Source organism: Thunnus maccoyii, chromosome 7 (genome assembly GCF_910596095.1).
Source record: "Thunnus maccoyii chromosome 7, fThuMac1.1, whole genome shotgun sequence".
Classification (NCBI taxonomy): Eukaryota; Metazoa; Chordata; class Actinopteri; order Scombriformes; family Scombridae; genus Thunnus; species Thunnus maccoyii.
The window spans coordinates 6,422,603-6,440,547 of NC_056539.1; the positions used below are offsets into that span (position 1 = coordinate 6,422,603).

General features: G+C 38.5%; 3 protein-coding genes across 3 annotated transcripts; 1 reads left to right on the plus strand and 2 right to left on the minus strand.

Moving 5' to 3' along the window:
* The first annotated feature begins 1,168 nt into the window (after positions 1–1,168).
* Positions 1,169–9,375, plus strand: atg4b (autophagy related 4B, cysteine peptidase). Its single transcript, XM_042417513.1, has 14 exons — positions 1,169–1,247; positions 3,479–3,580; positions 3,710–3,781; positions 3,883–3,981; positions 4,112–4,213; positions 4,330–4,402; positions 5,579–5,658; positions 6,028–6,224; positions 7,813–7,891; positions 8,003–8,148; positions 8,298–8,354; positions 8,477–8,570; positions 8,675–8,744; positions 8,817–9,375. The coding sequence occupies exons 1-14, from the start codon at positions 1,238–1,240 to the stop codon at positions 8,827–8,829; spliced, it is 1,194 nt and encodes a 397-aa protein (XP_042273447.1). The 5' UTR covers positions 1,169–1,237; the 3' UTR covers positions 8,830–9,375.
* On the minus strand, positions 9,276–11,184 carry dtymk (deoxythymidylate kinase (thymidylate kinase)). Its single transcript, XM_042417514.1, has 5 exons — positions 10,888–11,184; positions 10,633–10,741; positions 10,111–10,201; positions 9,806–10,003; positions 9,276–9,720 (listed from the first exon to the last, which is right to left on the minus strand). Exons 1-5 carry the CDS (start codon positions 11,015–11,017, stop codon positions 9,610–9,612), a joined length of 639 nt encoding a protein of 212 aa, XP_042273448.1. The 5' UTR covers positions 11,018–11,184; the 3' UTR covers positions 9,276–9,609.
* A 1,593-nt stretch (positions 11,185–12,777) lies between these two features.
* On the minus strand, positions 12,778–16,687 carry agxta (alanine--glyoxylate and serine--pyruvate aminotransferase a). Its single transcript, XM_042417677.1, has 11 exons — positions 16,529–16,687; positions 15,534–15,726; positions 14,800–14,864; positions 14,609–14,709; positions 14,450–14,520; positions 14,220–14,304; positions 14,039–14,137; positions 13,860–13,929; positions 13,340–13,435; positions 13,068–13,196; positions 12,778–12,979 (listed from the first exon to the last, which is right to left on the minus strand). Exons 1-11 carry the CDS (start codon positions 16,685–16,687, stop codon positions 12,872–12,874), a joined length of 1,176 nt encoding a protein of 391 aa, XP_042273611.1. The 3' UTR covers positions 12,778–12,871.
* Between the last annotated feature and the right edge of the window lie 1,258 nt (positions 16,688–17,945).

Below are 17,945 nucleotides of genomic sequence, written 5' to 3' on the forward strand. Positions count from 1 at the left end.
GAACTTGTTCTGTGAACACCTTACAAATCTGTGCTGCTGAATCAATCCCTATATATTGTTGCATGTATAGTAACACATTTGAGGTGATGTGGGATAAAAAATGTGATGTTCCAGCACTGCAGTAATTTTTAATATTCAGTAATATCTGGTAATGATTTTTAAATATACAGTATTTTGTATTTGGATGATAAAAATATTGAAAATCATTGTTGCATAATGCATGAGATGAGCATCACGATTTGATGAATATTTTAGAATTCCAACCTACTGTCTTAATTCAAGGATAAGCCTTATGCTTAATGTAGTACATTTTTGTGTTTCTCCCTGCTGTATGCTTTTATCCAATTTTCAGTCCAAAAACCTTTCAACAGCAGTGTTGCTTTGTTAAAATCTCTAGTAAGGAGCTAAGATGTTGCTGGTCAATGGCAGCAACACTAACAGATGTGTGTGTTTGTGTGAATGATTGTATTTACAGGTATTGATGGCTATTTGCTACCTCCTAAAAGTCAAATAAGAATAACCAGACACAGACTGGCAGATTTAACCAGCAGTCTAACATCAAATGATATGTTAACTATAAAGACGCATCAAAATGAAACACCAACTGCACAATTATACTGAGTCAATTAAGGTAATTTGAGCTTGTGGGCAATTTAGTGTTGCCATAAGTGCATGTTTGAGGAATGAGGAAAGCAGAGCCCGCAGAGATAACTCACATCACAATGAGGAGACGTCTTCCACTTCACTCTCCAACTGAATATTACAGACTAAATGTAAGCAATTAAACAGTTATTGCAAATGTATTAATTACTGACCCACAGCAAAGCTCTTGTGTTTTAAACTGCATCTCAAACCATTTTTCTTTACCACAAAACCTTGGTTTGTGAATAAAGAAAAATACGTTTTTTACTTAATAATCTTTTTTTAAATTATTGGCTATGGCCAATTTAAACGAGACAAAACATCATTGTTATTTCACAATGAAAATATAAATGGAATGATGTTTGATGAGCTGGTCTACAAAAGAACAAGAGTTATGTGTAACGTGAACGCACCGTCATCTGTTTTCAACTGGACGGATACGTCAGCCACAGTTGATTGGTTAGGGCATACATAACCACCCCCCTCCCACGTCTTATTGGATATCGTGAGGAATATCCCGCCTCTCTCTCTTCCCATTGGTCCAGCGGGGCAAAGTGCAGAGAACAACAAACAAGATAGGGTGAAGACCGTCGGGATGGATGCAGGTAAGCTAGATTTTAGAGCAAAATAAACATTATTTCTCATGCTTAGCCTGGCTACAAAATATCCACAACATTAGTAGTTCACACCTGGCAACAACTCTTCCACTCTGCCATGATAGGATTGCCAACAAACCGCTGCCAATCCAACACAGACCCAGATTGCTTTGTAGCTTTCGGTGACGTTAGCCTGCTAAACTGATGACTAAAGCTAACTGCTAAGTAACGCTAGCCTGCTGTTGTTGAAACCTGGTGGATTCCCCGCTTTGACAGCTCGCTGTACAGCTGAACAACTCCATGTACGGTGTCCAGATGCCTTCTGTGTTGATGTCATGTGTTTCTGTAATGTTTCACTCTTAATAAGTTGTCTTCTGTCCTTGGTTTGACTTGTTTATGCGGCCGTTACGGTACGCCCAAAACGAGACATCTCAGACGATGCACTGTCACCATCACTACTACTGTACTACTACTAATAATAATGCAGTCAATTTGTAACGCACTTTTCATTCGTAGTGAAACTCAAAGTGCTACAGCATTAAAAACATATAACATTAAGAAAATAATAAGAGTTAAGATGAAAAAGTCTTCCTGATTGAAAAGGTTTTTAGGCCTTTTTTAAAAAGAGTCTAGGGTCTGTGCTGCCCTCACATGTTTTTATCAAAAGACACTTTCGTTTCTGACGTATATTTAGGTTTTTATGTAGGGTTAAAGTCTCCCTCCATTTAAACATAAAAACATAAGTTTTTCTTCTTGTTCCTATAGTTGCATGTTTGAGCTTCACTGTGAAGAGTGATGTATGTACAGACTTTGACACTAGAAAGATGTTTTCACATTGATCTGCTGAAAGTGGAACGTTTCTCTGTGCTCATTGAAAGTCAGATTTTAACATTTCTTTTTCTAAATATGTTAAAATAGGATTTTATGAATTTATGATGACATATTTCACTATTTTCTTTCTGGTGATATTTAAAGCTGCGTTAATTTGGGATATTATGGATGGAAAAACATAAATGCTGTCTTAAATCTTGAAAACATTACAATATTTCATTTGATTATCATTGATGCTTTAATTTACAAGATTCTCCAATAATCACTACTATAATTTTACAGCTACAACAGTCAAATAAATGTAGTGTATAAAAACTACCTCTGAAATGTAAAAGTATAAATCAGCATAAAGTGGAAATAACTCTGTACGGTACTCTAAAGTTGTACTGAAAACACAGAGAGCACTATTAGCCATCAGACAGCTGAGATATAGTATGCAGCAAGACTCATTTAGTTGGTAATAGCTCTCAGAGAAAACGAGTAAACTTGCTGATGCATGTCTTTCTCTTCCAACTGTCAATATATGTCTTTATTGTTTATCTTTCTGTGTCTCAAGTAACAAACTGCTGATACTCAGACAAATTAGTAAACTGTCAACTTTTGCTGCCGGTAATTCTTAATGCGAACGACCTTATGTGTCCGCAAAAACCTTTTTTTAAACTTTATATCATATCTTTATATATATTTATACATTTCCAGTGTATTATTAAAGTCACCAGACCAAAACATGTCTTGCTTGTTTTCTTATGAGAAACTGAACCCTTAAATGGTGTCCCAGACTGTTTGTGCCAGATTTTCTCCCTGGCCTTGAGCCCAGTAATTCCAACTGCAGAGGCAAGTCTGTTACTGTGATTGCGTTTTGCCATCACACTTTTCTTGACAGCACCTACTTACTGAATTATATATGTACTTATTTAATAATATAATCATATTTATTTATAGAGTACTTTTCAAAATACACATTACAGAGTTCTTTACAAAAGCAGCAAAATAAAACAGAGAAATCATAAAATTATTAGGTTTTAAAAAACAGATAAAAACCAATTCAGTTTAGGAAAAACCAAGAAAAAAATGAAAAGAAATAAAACACAGTTCAAAGAAAATTAAAACTCAAGTAAAGTCAAGAAAGACTTTGCCATTAAAGTATGTTTTAAGAAGAGACCATTTATTACCAATTATTTGCACCTCCTCTCTGGAGCTGATTGGGATTCAGTGTCTGGCTCAAGGACACGTGTACTGGCTTTCTTGTCCTGTGGCCCCCGTCTGGGATACTCCATCTTTACTCCCTGTCAGAAAGCTGCACTGTCATCAGCTGCAACAGGTGGTCAGTGACATGAAAACCACCAGCGATTTCCCCCTTTGTAATTTCCCACAGTCTCACAGTTCATTCACATCTTCTTTTGCCGCAGCTACCTTGACATACGACACACTTCGCTTCGGAGAGTTTGAAGATTTTCCTGAGACCTCAGACCCTGTTTGGATCTTAGGAAAAGAATACAATGCACTCACAGGTAGGACTGTGGAATACAGAGAAAGGAAAACTGATGAATGAGTATTTAAGTAATGAAGAATCAAATTGGCCAGTATACTCTTATCTATGTGGATGTGTTATAATGTGCTGATTTCTTCTCTTCATGTAGAGAAAGATGAGATTTTATCAGATGTCACTTCACGACTGTGGTTCACATACAGAAAAAACTTCCCTCCGATCGGTAAGTTAAAGCAAAAGATATATAACTTGATGAGTTTGGAGATTTGAGTAATTTGTGTTTTCACATATAACTATAATGTCTGATTCCTGACTGTGTTACAGGGGGAACAGGACCAACATCAGACACAGGATGGGGATGTATGTTGCGTTGCGGCCAGATGATCCTCGGCGAGGCTTTGGTGTGTCGACATTTAGGCAGAGGTAAGACAGCTATAAGTGGATGAAAGCAGATTTAATCACTGTGTGGCACTTACAGCTCTTCTCCAGCGAGTAGACCATACCAAACAGAGCTTGTTTTAAAGCAGCTTGACAACTGGCTTTTTGTTCTCAGACTGGAGATGGGTCAGAGGCCAGAAACAAAGAGAAGAGTACATCAGTATTCTCAACGCCTTCATTGACAAAAAAGACAGCTATTATTCCATCCATCAAATTGGTGAGTAGTGACTGTCAAACATTTCCAATTATATCAAGAGCTCACTCAGACAGTCCTGGAAGAGTTTGCATAAAATTGTGTTTTTCTTTTTTTTTTTTTGTTCCTAAATTCTGCAGCTCAAATGGGAGTTGGAGAAGGAAAGCCTATAGGCCAGTGGTATGGACCAAACACAGTCGCCCAGGTTCTAAAGTAAGTACTGGAACATAGCTGAGAGTTAATGATGGTTTTTCATTATCAGTTAATCATTGGAATATCTTAAATGAGAAATACTGTGAAAAATGCCGTCACAAGTTCCCAAAGCTCTGTGTGCAACCTTCAAACGCCTTAGTTTGACCAAAGTAGTCAAAAACCTGACAAATATTTATAGTTACAATCATATAAAACAGAGATAAACAGCAGATCCACTCATTTTAGAATCAGGAACCTGGGAGTTGTGGGCATTTTTACTGGATAACTTAAAGATTAAAGTTGCTCTGTAGAGTTTTCTTGAAGCAAAAGTTATGTTTACATCCAGTATTTCTCACCAAAACACATTGTTTGTGCATCCTTGAGATCTTAACAAATGTGTTGAATGCATTTCCTCTCTCACTCAACATTTGCAAAGCCCATTTATAAAGATTTCAAATTATATTTCATATTTACATCCATGTTTGCTAGCTTGTGCTCACAAGTGCACAATACAAACAAAATGGGGACCCACCCATAAAAACATTGCTCTATAGCGCCACTAGTGGCCAAAAACTCCACAAGGAACCTTTTAATCAATCATCAAATTGTTGCAAAGTCTGTCGATCTTTGCGGTTTAATTTTTTTATTTTCATTTTTCACAGCAATATTGCAACTGCTGTCGTAGTGAATATGTCACTTTTAGAAAAGATAAGTGCCCACATGTATCTGTAGAGACCTGCAGGAGTCTGTTTTGATGGTTTACACAATCTGTCTGGCAGGTTTTTATAAAAGTACACAAAATGAACAGTGTAGCCTGTGGAGTACATCCAGTAGAAAAGCATATCAGTCTGAACTGCAAAGTCTGACTGAATGTAAAAAAAAAAACAAGACAAGAGACAGTCAGTCGAAGCAGAACAGCACTTTGTTTGTGTTGACGTTGCCACATAAACAAGTGTCTGCTTAGAAAAACTTAAGACATTCAGTCAGTGTGATTGAGACACACACTGTGAGGCATTCACTTGCTCGTATTGCATCATATTTTATGGCCTGGTCTCAGTTTCCTTTATGTATTGACGTCCCGCTGCCAAACAATTAACAAAACAGATAAGACCGAGGAGCTTTTAACAACAATCTAAATAAGTGCGCTTCAATCTTGATAAAGCTCGTAACTGTCTCAATGTGCTGTCTCGCTTTCAGGAAGCTGGCAGTGTTCGATACATGGAGCAGATTAGTTGTACACGTGGCGATGGACAACACCGTGGTCATCGAGGAGATCAGTGAGTGCAGCTGTGTTTGTGTTTATTTCCACTGTTATTATTCGTTATTGGCAAAAGCAGATTAAATCTCACTTTGGTTAAACTATGGACCCTGCTGAGTTTCTTAATACCAAAGCAGTCCGTCTTTTGATACTCTCTCACATGCGAATAGTTAAACATGAGATAGAAAGATCTCTGAGTGGAGAGCTTTCATCATATTGATTGCTGTCTCTGATGAGATAAAAGGGGAAGCAGCTGAGTCAGTGGAAGTGGTTCACTATCAAACACATGTGTAGAAGTCTCTCATAAATTTCCATCTGTGAAGTTTTGTTTTGTTTTGACAAATGTCAGTGATTATGTTTGTTTCTGTGTTTATTTGTTTCACTGCAGAGCTTCTTTGTATGCCTTGGCTGGACCCTGCAGGAGCCTGTGGTGAGTCAGAGGGAGTGGGTGAGCTCAATGGCTGCCTGGAGGGTGCATGTGCCCTGTCAGAGGAGGAGACGGCTCTCTGGAAACCTCTCGTCCTGCTCATCCCCCTCAGGCTGGGCCTGAGTGATATAAATGAGGCCTACATTGAAACCCTCAAGGTGATACTTCATCAAGCACACTCACATTGTAAATCTATTCAAACAATAATTTCCCAATCTTAGAGGGTTTATATTATATTGGAGAAATTGACCATTATTTACCTAAATATGGGCATGGGAAATCTAGTTCTTATTCGTTGTAATTACCACATTGGGTGGTGATTCAGACTTCAAATTAGTCCTTCCTGACAACTGTGTTGCCACGCAACAGTAATGTAGCTAGCTAGTTTCAAACTAATGATTCACTAAATCAGGTTGCACCATTAAAACTGAACAAATATCTTATCTAGTAAAGCACTAATATGTAAAAATAGTAGTACTAGTAATATGTAAATCAGTTGTTCAGAAACATCTGTCACTGTCCAGTAAGAGGCAAACAAATATGTAAATGAAGTCAATGTAGCATCACAAGCTGTAACACAACTTCCAAAGCAGCCAACATATATATATAAACTGTACCTCCAATCCTTTGTGAATGAACAGTACCAGTCAAATGTTCTGACACACTTTCATGTTCAAGAGAATGAGAAGGTGTCCTGACTTTTGACTGGTACTGTAGGTACAACTTTCTCTTATGCATACTTGTAGAAATATGTATGTTTTAGAATTAGTGATATTCATGTAGTTTACAGTGAGAGGGGAATATCTAGCTGTGCTAAGTTATCTGATGTTATGTAGTCATCTAGTCTAACATTATAGATATGGTATTTCATTAGAGATATATTGTGTTTTTCTGTAAAGTGTCAGGTCAGATATGTCCACCACCTGACAGTTAGTAGTTGTAAATGTGAAGGAACAACTCATCTCTACATAATAACTATGTATTTAATTCAGTAATCCACTTAGCAAACACTTTAGTTAAAATGAGGCTAACTAGTTTGAACTAATGAACAGCTGGTCCGACCAGTCCCTGATGTTCACTACATGTTTGGTCAGTAATTAGGATGTTATAAGGGTTCCTGCATGCTGTTTGAAACAGACTACGTGCTCTCACATGCGTAGTCACAAACCACTTCCATTACATAACATTGGACGACGTGCAGATGTGGCCGGTTAGAAATACTGTGTGCACAGCTCCTTGTTGATTTGCTCCAAATATTCTTTTGTTCAGGGAACAGTCTTGATATGCTCCATCTGTCTCTCAGTGTATGACTATTTAAACAATTTTCCAGCACAGAATATGTAAAATAAACACTGAGATATACACAGAGTAAATTTGGATAATGCAGTGCAGTCAGCCCCACAATTCAAAATCAATAGACTGTAATGAACACTTAATCTAAACATCACCGAATGACCAAGTTCAGACACTGGAATCCATGTTAGCTGGTTTCACATCAACCTTCTGGGAGGGATTTTTGATTTGTACACAGTGTAAACTTGTGTCTTAGTAAAATGGAACTAAACTTACATGAAAAAAAAAACACAAAAACTGTTAAACGTTGGAAAATGGTTGGCAGTAATGTGAAGTATATGTACTTTGTAGTAAATTGGCAAATAAATGTAATACAAATGCTACTTTAAATGAACTCTGAGGCAAATTTAGCTACAGTCGGGGTGAGATAAACCCTCTTGTCTCTCTTCACAGCAATGCTTCATGCTGCCTCAGTCCCTGGGTGTTATTGGGGGAAAACCCAACAGTGCCCATTACTTCATTGGTTATGTCGGTATGTCTGGTCTCTGTGTTTGTGAAATACGCCCAGCTCATGCTCACCATATTGATTTTCACTCCCATAAAGACAACAATCTAATTCCGAACGTCTGTCTTTTCTCGTCAGGGGAGGAGCTCATCTACTTAGACCCGCACACCACACAGCCGGCGGTGGAGCCGTGTGAAGACGGCCAGGTCCCCGATGAGACGTACCATTGTCAGCACCCGCCTTGTCGCATGCACATCTGTGAACTGGACCCGTCCATTGCAGCGGTAGGAATGCTAGAGAGGCTTTTATAGCACAGAGCTTTTGTATCTCAAACTAAAGGCTATTGTTAAAACGTGAATGTGAGCAGGCTGAAAAACTTTTTGCAGTAACTACTCAGATGTTCCATAGCTGATTGTATTCTGGGGTCTGCCAGGGTTTCTTCTGCAGAACAGAGGACGAGTTTGACGACTGGTGTATGCGCATAAGAAGGGTATGTCTCAGTGTACACTGCTCTTTTGTTGCTCCCTTGACTCATGTATAGCAGATGAATAAAGCATCACTTTTCTGTTAGAGGAACTCGTACATCATAACATTGAAATCTTTCTCTTCTAGCTCTCCTGCAACAGAGGGGGCTTGCCTATGTTTGAACTAGTAGACAGTCAGCCCTCTCACATGGTCAGCGTGGATGCCCTTAACCTTACTCCTGGTAAATAAACAACGCATGTTCTGCAGAATACATTCTAACAAATATGTTAATGAAAATGAATTTTAATGTTATGTTGTTTTTATGTGCTAACGCTCCCTTTGCAGATTTCTCCGACTCGGACAGGTTGGAACGGTTCTTTGATTCAGAAGACGAGGAGTTCGAGATCCTTTCCTTGTGAGGAACATATGAACAATGATTTACTGTTCTTGACAGTAGGCGAAAGCTTCTCTCTCTTCTCTGTATCAGAAGGGAAGCCTGAGGGGATGAACATTTCTGGAGACCTCTTGAGCCGGTCCAGCTCCAATGGTGTAGTTCAGCGTGTGTCACACAGCGTTCCTTCTCAACAGCCTCTGAATGCTCTCTGTATCCGACATTGAGACTGCCTGGTGGAAGCCGTAGCAGGAGCTCAGGATCAATTCTGTATGCACATCTTCACATTACATGTGTTTCCATTTGAGTCTTAACACTTTAAATGTTTATTCTGAAGTGATATGGTGCCTTTCCCTGACTCCATAAGTAAAAAAAAATTGCCATAACAGTTTTATGTTGTATAGACACATAATGGTTCATGATGCCCATGGCTTATGCGGTTTGTAACTAACTGAAATCTGTAACAGCCTGTAATGAAACCAAATTTAGTCAGATCTGCAGACAAGTTGTATTAATTGCAAAGTATCCTTGCCAAGTCTAAAACATATACACTAGTTCATTTGAAGATTATTTATTTACTCAACACAATATGTAGACAGGTGAAAGAATAGACATGTAAGAGGATTCAAAAATAAAAATCAGACTGATATTTGAATATTGTATATCTCTTCGATTTCAAGAACTTGTGAAATGAACTTTGAAACAAAGCAAAGTCATTTCTCCTCCATTCTATACAAAGCACAAGTAAAAACAGGGGCTAAGCAAAGAATTTAGTATGCTCTAGAGTCATTTTGATACTATACCGTAAATAATAATAATACACAAAATAGCAAAATATTACATTGTATCTTAGTTGCAAATTAGCAGTTTTACCGAGAATAGTTTAAGTTCACGTCCACAGCTGTCCAAGTGGAAGGTTCTGAGCCATGTTGATAGCATTAATGGTATGACTGGCGATGTTCTCGTGCACATCTTCAACACTCTGAGAAGCATCAATGACCTACGACAGACAATTAACATCATGAGATGGTTTTATATTCTGGATTTAAACAACACTCTGACATCCAGATCTGCTTCGTACCCACCTGCCAGTTGACTGAAGGATCCTTCATCAGCTGTTCAAATTTCTGCTGAACCGCTCTTTGGAAGACACTGGTCTCATATCTCTCTTCTCCAAACTGACCTCTGAGAGCGGCCTCGGCTGGGCTGAGCTGCAGAAACATAACAAGGTCTGGCTTCGGCAGTCCCACGTCAGGCTTCTTGCACCAGTCCAGACAGAAACCCTGGAGAAGATGAACATAAATCTGATCTGTTGCTCCTCTCAAACACACATTATAATACTGTCAGCTGTGTATGGATGCACAGTTTGAAAGGCTAATAAATGACTTACTGGCTTGGCACTGGTGAAAGCAGCTCCAGAGAAGGCGTACCGATCTACAACCAGAGTGGTGCCTTGCTCCAGCTTCTTCTTCATTAAAGGCCTGTGGGTTGGAACAATTATATTATTATAATGTACACAAGCCAGAGCAAATCAGTCAAGGCTAATGACAAAAGAAAAATGAAGAGTATTTTCATCATTTCCATCATAAATGTGCTTGCAGAGACGTCAGGTACATTAATTCAAAGTTGTGTATATTTTCAAAGTAAAGCTGGTGATATTCTACGTTTTTATTGTCAACAAATCCCATCAGAAGACCAGAGAAGATCAAAACTAGCAATGCGTTAGCCCCTGTCTTAATGCTGGGGGGGTAGTGGAAACGTGTCTTTTTATAAATTGATAACTGACCCTTACAAGTAGTGTCATTCTTAATACTGCGTTCACTTAAATACGTTGCTCAATGTGAGGCATTGAATGCTGTAATTTACAGTGTCGTTGGTACTTTTATTGAAGGTCACTATATGAGAGTCTTACACCAGTTCCCAGCGGTTTGCAGAGAACAGCAAGTGCACGGTGTGGTCCTCCAGATCGCTCTTGTTCTCCAGGTAAGAGCTGATCAGCTGCCCTATCGTCGTGCTCCTGTCTGTGACCACAACACATTCAATTAACACTTCACTTTAATGGAAAGCTTTCTCTACAAAACACACCAGCACGGAGACTGAAACTGACATCCAAAAGCACAGCTGTGTTAACTGTGTTAAAGGTGACAGAACAAAAGACAGGCCTCACCAGGAAATCTCATCATCTCCGCCGGCTGTCCGCTCTGCTGCAGCGCCTGGACCAGCTTCTTACACTGCGTCGTTTTCCCGGCTCGGTCCACTCCCTCCAGGACAATAAGCGCTCCTCTTTTACACGCCATTTGTCCGGCTCCTGTGTTTTACAAAAAGGCAAAGACGAGCAGACTTCTCCCCGTAAGTGTCAAAATGGAGAGTTGGCTCCTTGTAACCGTTTGCGCGCCATTTACTGAACGGTGTCAACACGGATGTACGAATACGCAAGTCCTGTTCCGGTTGTTTGGGTTTTTTTCCCCCTCCACTGACGTCTTACTTGTTTTCCAACTCGCAGTCCGCGAAGACCCGCCCTACTCTACCTCTGATTGGCTAGTACTCGTTGCCTTCGCTGGTTAGATTGGTTAGATTTAGGCATGACGAGTCAGATTAATTATGGTTCAGGGTCAGAGCCAATCAGAGGCAGAGTAGGGCGGGTCTTCGCGGAATGCGGTGCAAAAAACAACGCTCCACTGACTGTATAAAAAGTAAATATATAGTATATTTACTGTAGTATTTAATCATTTATTTATTTCTTGTTCCACTATTTTCCTTATAGACTTTATCTATTTGAGAAACTCACTTTTTACTTTTACAAAAGTAGTTTATACGCAATTACATGTTACAAATTTATTTTTGAAACACTTTATCATACAGTCTTTATTATTTTTATCATATTTATTTATTTACTACTTCACTGGTCTTTCTTAACAGTTTAACACCTTTGTTGTGATAAATGGAAAATGGGGAAAAATAGTCCCACATAACACATACAGAGCATACAGTATATACTGAGCTTTTTTTTTAAATTATTTATTCTGAGGGGCATGGGATGACTTAATTGGATCAAAATGTATTTTAACTACATATTTTACAATGAAAGGTTTACAATTGCTCAATTTACATTAATGTATGTAAAAAAAAAAAAAAAAACACAGAAAGGCCCTTACCATGGTACACCCACACAGGTGTTTTCACTTGGCTGATTAGATGCCCTGTCATGACTCTATGAGTGTGTAAAGACTGTGGTTGATTGACATCTCCCTCACTCCCCTGTTAGTTGACAATTTTCACATGTATTACTCTTATTAGTACAGGGAGTTTGATGTTAGTCCTTTTTATGATCAAAGATACCAAAAAAGTCCTGGATTGACACAAAGAGTGGCTGGTATTAACAGCTGGTAGTTGTGTAGTATTTATGGAGTTGTTTTAGTGGCTCTCACCTTATTTGTTGGCAAATATTTAAAGGGCAACATCCAAACTTTTTTCTCAGATGCAAAATATACAACTTGTTATTTATGTATTCTTGTTGTTATGAGAGCACAATGGAAAGCATTTCTTTTCAGCATTCAACAACTACAGCCCCCACAAAGCTTTGACTGTATACCAATGGCTAAGACTTATGGGATGTGTAGTTGTTCAGCGATAACAACATTTTAACCAAAATATCACCAATATTTGGTTAAATATTGAGGTGCTTGAATTCTATTAGTCAGTGTAGTGGAAGAGAGCCATTTAGCTTTTAATATGGACAGAAAACACCAGGAATATATTTTTAGGTTGTCAAAAAGACTAATGAAAGAAGTCCACCATCAGAAAACCCATTGAGCTAGAAAAATGGGACTTCATATGCTCAGCTATTCATATGAAATGTGTGTAATATACCATTAAGGGTGGAATACTCTCATGTAAAATTACTTATTACTGGGTATTTATGTTGAACATATAAGACCTGAATTGGAAGGCTATTTTTAAAGACTGCCACCCTCTGCTGGCCAAACATACTGCACTATTTTGAAGTCAAGCCCACTGTTCCCGTTCAAGCAGTGACTGAAATGCATGAGGCAATTCCTGAGAATAATGGTTCATTTATTACATACAGTCTCTTCATTATGACAGTAACGTTTATTAGGAGGATTATCTTTACAGCATCCATCAACGACACATCACACTTTGCTCTTGTGGCAGTGTTTTAGAGCATCTTTCAGTGCTGCCAGCACCATGTCAACATTGGACTTGCTGCTGTTACATCCCATCAGTCCCACACGCAGCACCTGAAAATACCAAAAACATCTAGGATTTAAACTACAAAGTCTATATAAAGTAGAAAGACACTCAGTATTTGTCCATTTACCCTCTTACCAAGCCAACTGATGGTCCAAGACCTCCAGAAATCTCTAAATTATGTGTTTTCATGATGTAGGATGTGATCTCTTTCCAGTCATATCCATGAGGAGCAACAATAGTTGTAACTGTAGGCAGCCTTGCCCTCTGCAACAACCATTAAAGTCAGAGTTAGTACATTTTCTCCCTTTATCATGTTGTATCATGATCATATTCTGTTTGTATTGATGTGTAATTCCACTACAGGTTGTTATAAAGATTACATGTTCGTATTGAAACTTGAAACTCACTTTGTCTTTCACAAAAAGTTTGAGACCCATGCTCTCTAGGCCAGCATGGAAATACTCCACCACTTTTTGATGTCTTTCCCATGAATTCTCCAGACCCTTAGATTTAATACAAAATGTATTAAAGCAGATAGTCAGAACATTATTTTTTTTTAAAAGCTATTTTTGCACAATCCATATCTTCATTTTGTGTATCTTGTAATTTAAAATAGTTTTTTGTTAGATCTTCAGGCAAAAATCCGACTCTGCAGATCTCATGCCTTATCATGTTCAGCACTAGTTGTATATTAGTACAATAACAATGTCTTGCTACAACAGTCTTCAGCTTATAAAAGTGATTTTGCTTGCATATGTGCTCAGTCTCCAAAGAAAAGCTACTTAATGGCTAATTCATACTGTATTTACTATATGACCTGTTTTGAAGTATTGTTGGCATTGAGGTGGAATAGTATATTGTTGTCACTGCATTACCTAATGCTCTGGACAGCAAAACCTAAATATTTCTTTATGACACATGTCCCACCTCTTCCACAAGGACAGCGAGGCTCTCCCTCAGGGAGTAAAAAGCAGAGACTGGGCCTGTGTGGTGATATCTGTGGAGAGGAAATAGAGTGATATACAGTAATTGTGCAAGTATGGCTAAAAATGAGACCGCTGTTTGAAATGCAATCAGTTCCTCTATGCAGGAAAAAAAGGTCTTACACTCTTGAGGGCTTGCCATCACATCCCCAGTAGTTTGCAAGCCAGCTCAAATCCAAGAAAAATGACACAGGCTTTGTCCTTCGGTTGAATATTTTCTTGCTGTAGACAAATTCAGACTTAAATACACATGTTACACATATTTCAAACTATAACTTACAGGCATGCTAGTTACATTTCTCACCATGCTCTTTCGTTGAAGGAGATGGGTGCTGTACCCGGTGGGGCATTCAGAACCTTTTGAGAGCCTGTATACAGGATGTCTATCTCTGCAAGTACAATCATCCACAAAACAAATCTCTGTTTGGTGTCATCAGCAGATAATGTAACACTGTACAGACATATTTAATGTTTCCATCAGCTGCAGCATGCAGCAGAAAAGCTGGAAACATTTGGAAAGATTTAATACTAAACCTTGCTTGTCCATGTACAAAGGTGCTCCTCCTACTGAAGCCACAGAGTCGACAAGGAATAAGCAGTTATACCTGTCGGCACAAATCATAACCCAGCTGTCATGTGTCTGTCGTTTGTTACAGGTGTGATGATGACAAAGACATGAGCGCTGTTTCTTACTTATGGCACAGCTGTCCGATACCATCTAAAGGATGCAAGACTCCTGTAGAGGATTCTCCATGTGCGAGGAAGAACAGCACCGGCCTGTGTTTCGATAAGGCCTGTGATGAAGCAACAATTGATCAAACAGACTGTATTTATAACAGAAATGATTTGAGTAACCTGGTAACTGCAGTGTCAGGAAACATCACCTGCTCAATTTCTTCATTAGTGAAGAAGCCACCGGGAGGCGCCACAATGGTATTTACTCTGGCACCTGTTGGATTGACACACATGATGTTGTGTTATTGAAAAACTACTGAGGGATATTTATTCCATCCTTTAATCCTTATTTTAAAGGACGAGGCCGGAGATATTTTGTATTTTTCTTATTGTCAACAAATCCCATGAAAAGACCAAAATCAACACTCAACTTATCCTAAGTAGTCAAGTTCTGATATATCTTATTCCTTTCTGCCATAGAGCTCCATTAGAAACACGTCAGTGCACTGGATGACGTTTTTCATTACAATGAACATTGGCTCTGTAGTTTATTTTGACTCGATCCCACGTACACCATCCTGCTGCTGTAAATACTCACTAGAGAATCAAATGTGTATACATCCGCAGCTGAAAATAGTCCCCAACAAATGCACTATTTATTCCTGTATGAGTAATGTTTGCTAAAAACTGCAGTGCCCAGCTATTTTGGAAAATTACTGAGCCTTTCAAAAAAAAAAAAAACACTATATATTTGTGGCTTGTTTTTAGTGAGTTCCACCTTCAGTAGCAGCCAGTGAGCTTGGGGCTGAGCACCAAAGATCAAGGTTGAGAGGTCAGAAAGTCTGGAGAGACCGAGTAAAGCATTGTTGGTTTTGGTCTTTTCATGGGATTTGTTGACAGTAAGAAAAATATAGAACAACACCAGCCTTTCCCTGTCAAATACCTATCCTTTCTGCCATTTCTGCTGCCCGCTCTCCCCATATGCCGTTCACTGCAGTCAGCACACTCTCCCCGGGCTCCACTGTGTTGAAGATGGCACACTCCATAGCAGTGTGGCCGGTACCACTCACAGCTAAAGTCATGCTGTTCTGAGTCTGGAACATGTACTGGATCCCACTCTTGATGTCACTCATTATCTGTAATGAGCAATGTTATTGTTAAGTGGCAGACTGAGTGTGGTCCTAACAGACTAATTGCAGCCTATCAGGGCAGCAACTAATTATTATTTTCATTGATGATTCATTCGGTCCATTAAATGTCAGAAAATGGTGAAAAATGTCCATCACAAAGTCTAAGTTGAATTATTTGAATAGCTTGTTTTGTTTATATATTCAGGTTACTATCATAGAAGACAAAAGACAGCAAATATTCACATTTGCATGAGCAAAATGACAATTAATTTATTGTCAAAATTGTTACTAATTTAATTTCTGCCAATGGACCAATTGATTAATCAACTCAGTGTTTTATCTCTACCACCCTTTAAATTGGTCTTATAATGAGCAACTTAGAAATCAGATAAGCAAATGTGTAGATGTTTAATTTAACTCCATGCAGGCTCACACATGGAAAGAAGGAAGGGTCTGAGAAAAATGGATTTAAACTTCCAAGCATGCTCTCTCCTTTCTGTTTCATTCTTGCACACACAAACACAAACACATGATTTCTTGCTTAATAAAAACCCTTAATTAAAATGGCATGCATGGCTTGGCTGCAGTTTAGCAGTTTCTAAGAGATGTTATTCAGTGTTGTTACAGCCAACACAGGATATGGGGTAGAACATTGAACCACTTGTCTTTTTCTGAGAGATGCAAAATGTTTTAATCTTTTTTTTTTTTTTTTTACAATGCAGACAGTGTAAATAGTTATTGTTGTTCACTTATGTCAGTCTGTTCTTGGATACAAACCACACCATCTGTATTAAAGCCACAGAGTTACCTCAAATATCTCTGGATGCATGTGTCCAATAACAGGATTGGCCCCGGCCTGCAAGATACGTGAAGGAACGTTTGAAGGTCCCGGTCCAAACATGTGACGATGAGGAACCGCCAGCGGTGTCTGCAGGCATTTTGGTGGAGCTACAGAGAGGGACGACATGTTTCCAGCAGTGTGACGAATGCAGTAAAACCACAAAGAGCTTCGAAAGAGGGTCAAGTAAAAGCCTCCGATAAGCACACCCCCTCTGTCTGACCAGTGAGATCCTCAGGTCAGGAGTCTGTCACAACATTTCCTGGTTTTATCTCTTCTCTTCTTCAGTCAACAAACACAATGAGCTCAGCTAGCTTGATACCTTTTCATTTTAAAGATAAGGAAGTCTCCTAACAGGTCCCCAAACATGTTAATTATTGACTACTGACTCTCCAGAGGGTCAGACTTAACTGTTACACTGCTACGCTTTGCAAAGTGACAGCAGGCTGAATCCACACCACAACACACAAGTTTAAATGCGTTCTTGAGCCTATATTTTAAATCCATTAATTGCAGGGTATGGAGTATGGACAGTGTATATAAGCTCAAACAATGTTGTAAAGTCTGGAAAAGTCTATCGAAAGCATAATAAATGTGTAAACACCCTAACTCTAACCCTTTTATCACACAAAACATTGTTATAATGGCAGAATCTTGATAATAATGAAGATAAAGCAAAATAAATAAAATCAAATCCTCAAAAGATAAACTGTAGAACCGGACATTTTTAAATATTATCCACATGATCCTGCATATACTCTCAGAACACATGATAAACATATTGATGACTTCCACCGGCTGAAGAGCTTTACTCAGCCTTTGAGGAGGCAGATATGTTCTATATCTGAAAGAATAATGAGTTGTAATGTGTGCTCCATTAAAAATAAGCCTTTATTCAAGTTTGAAGAAAAGTTATTTGAAAATGTCTTTCCTGAACCAAAATCAAGGACATACAGTGTATGCACATTAAAGAAACAAAATGTTGCATCTTGCTCATCCAGAAGCAAAAGATCTTAAAAACCGGCTTAATGATTGGCAGATTCAAAAATATTCAGCAAACAGATTGTGTGATCTGTCTGATTTGAGAGAAGTAGAGAGTGAGATCCATTTTCCTTTTGTATTGTTTAAGAGGGACTCTACAACATCCTGGTGTACAGATGATCAAAAATTGGAACAGTTGTTCAACTTTGATGTATTTAAGTGTGATATCTTTGTCTCAAAAGCCTGGAAAAGAAGGCAAGATAGATTCTTTTGTTGGTATTTATTCTAATTTTATCAGTTGTATAACTGTACAGGACAAGTTTTGTTTGTAATTTTTTGTAGACATGAAGGCCTGAAAATTTGATTGTGAAAATGATCTTTTCTTTACTGTCCATGCTGGCAGGGC

Bases quoted from the DNA above. Each gene is read 5' to 3' on its own strand.
- agxta (XM_042417677.1), bottom strand. From the start codon at position 16,687: ATGTCGTCCCTCTCTGTAGCTCCACCAAAATGCCTGCAGACACCGCTG. The intron at 14,138-14,219 runs GTGAGAAATGTA...ATTTGTCTACAG, and splicing joins TCCTTCAACGAAAGAGCATG to CAAGAAAATATTCAACCGAA. The intron at 13,436-13,859 runs GTGGGACATGTG...ATTAAATCTAAG, and splicing joins TCGCTGTCCTTGTGGAAGAG to GGTCTGGAGAATTCATGGGA.
- dtymk (XM_042417514.1), bottom strand. From the start codon at position 11,017: ATGGCGTGTAAAAGAGGAGCGCTTATTGTCCTGGAGGGAGTGGACCGA. The intron at 10,742-10,887 runs GTGAGGCCTGTC...TTGTGGTCACAG, and splicing joins GGAGATGATGAGATTTCCTG to ACAGGAGCACGACGATAGGG. The intron at 9,721-9,805 runs GTGGGTACGAAG...TGTCTGTCGTAG, and splicing joins ATCCTTCAGTCAACTGGCAG to GTCATTGATGCTTCTCAGAG.
- atg4b (XM_042417513.1), top strand. The intron at 3,581-3,709 runs GTAGGACTGTGG...CTCTTCATGTAG, and splicing joins AGAATACAATGCACTCACAG to AGAAAGATGAGATTTTATCA. The intron at 8,355-8,476 runs GTATGTCTCAGT...TTTCTCTTCTAG, and splicing joins GGTGTATGCGCATAAGAAGG to CTCTCCTGCAACAGAGGGGG.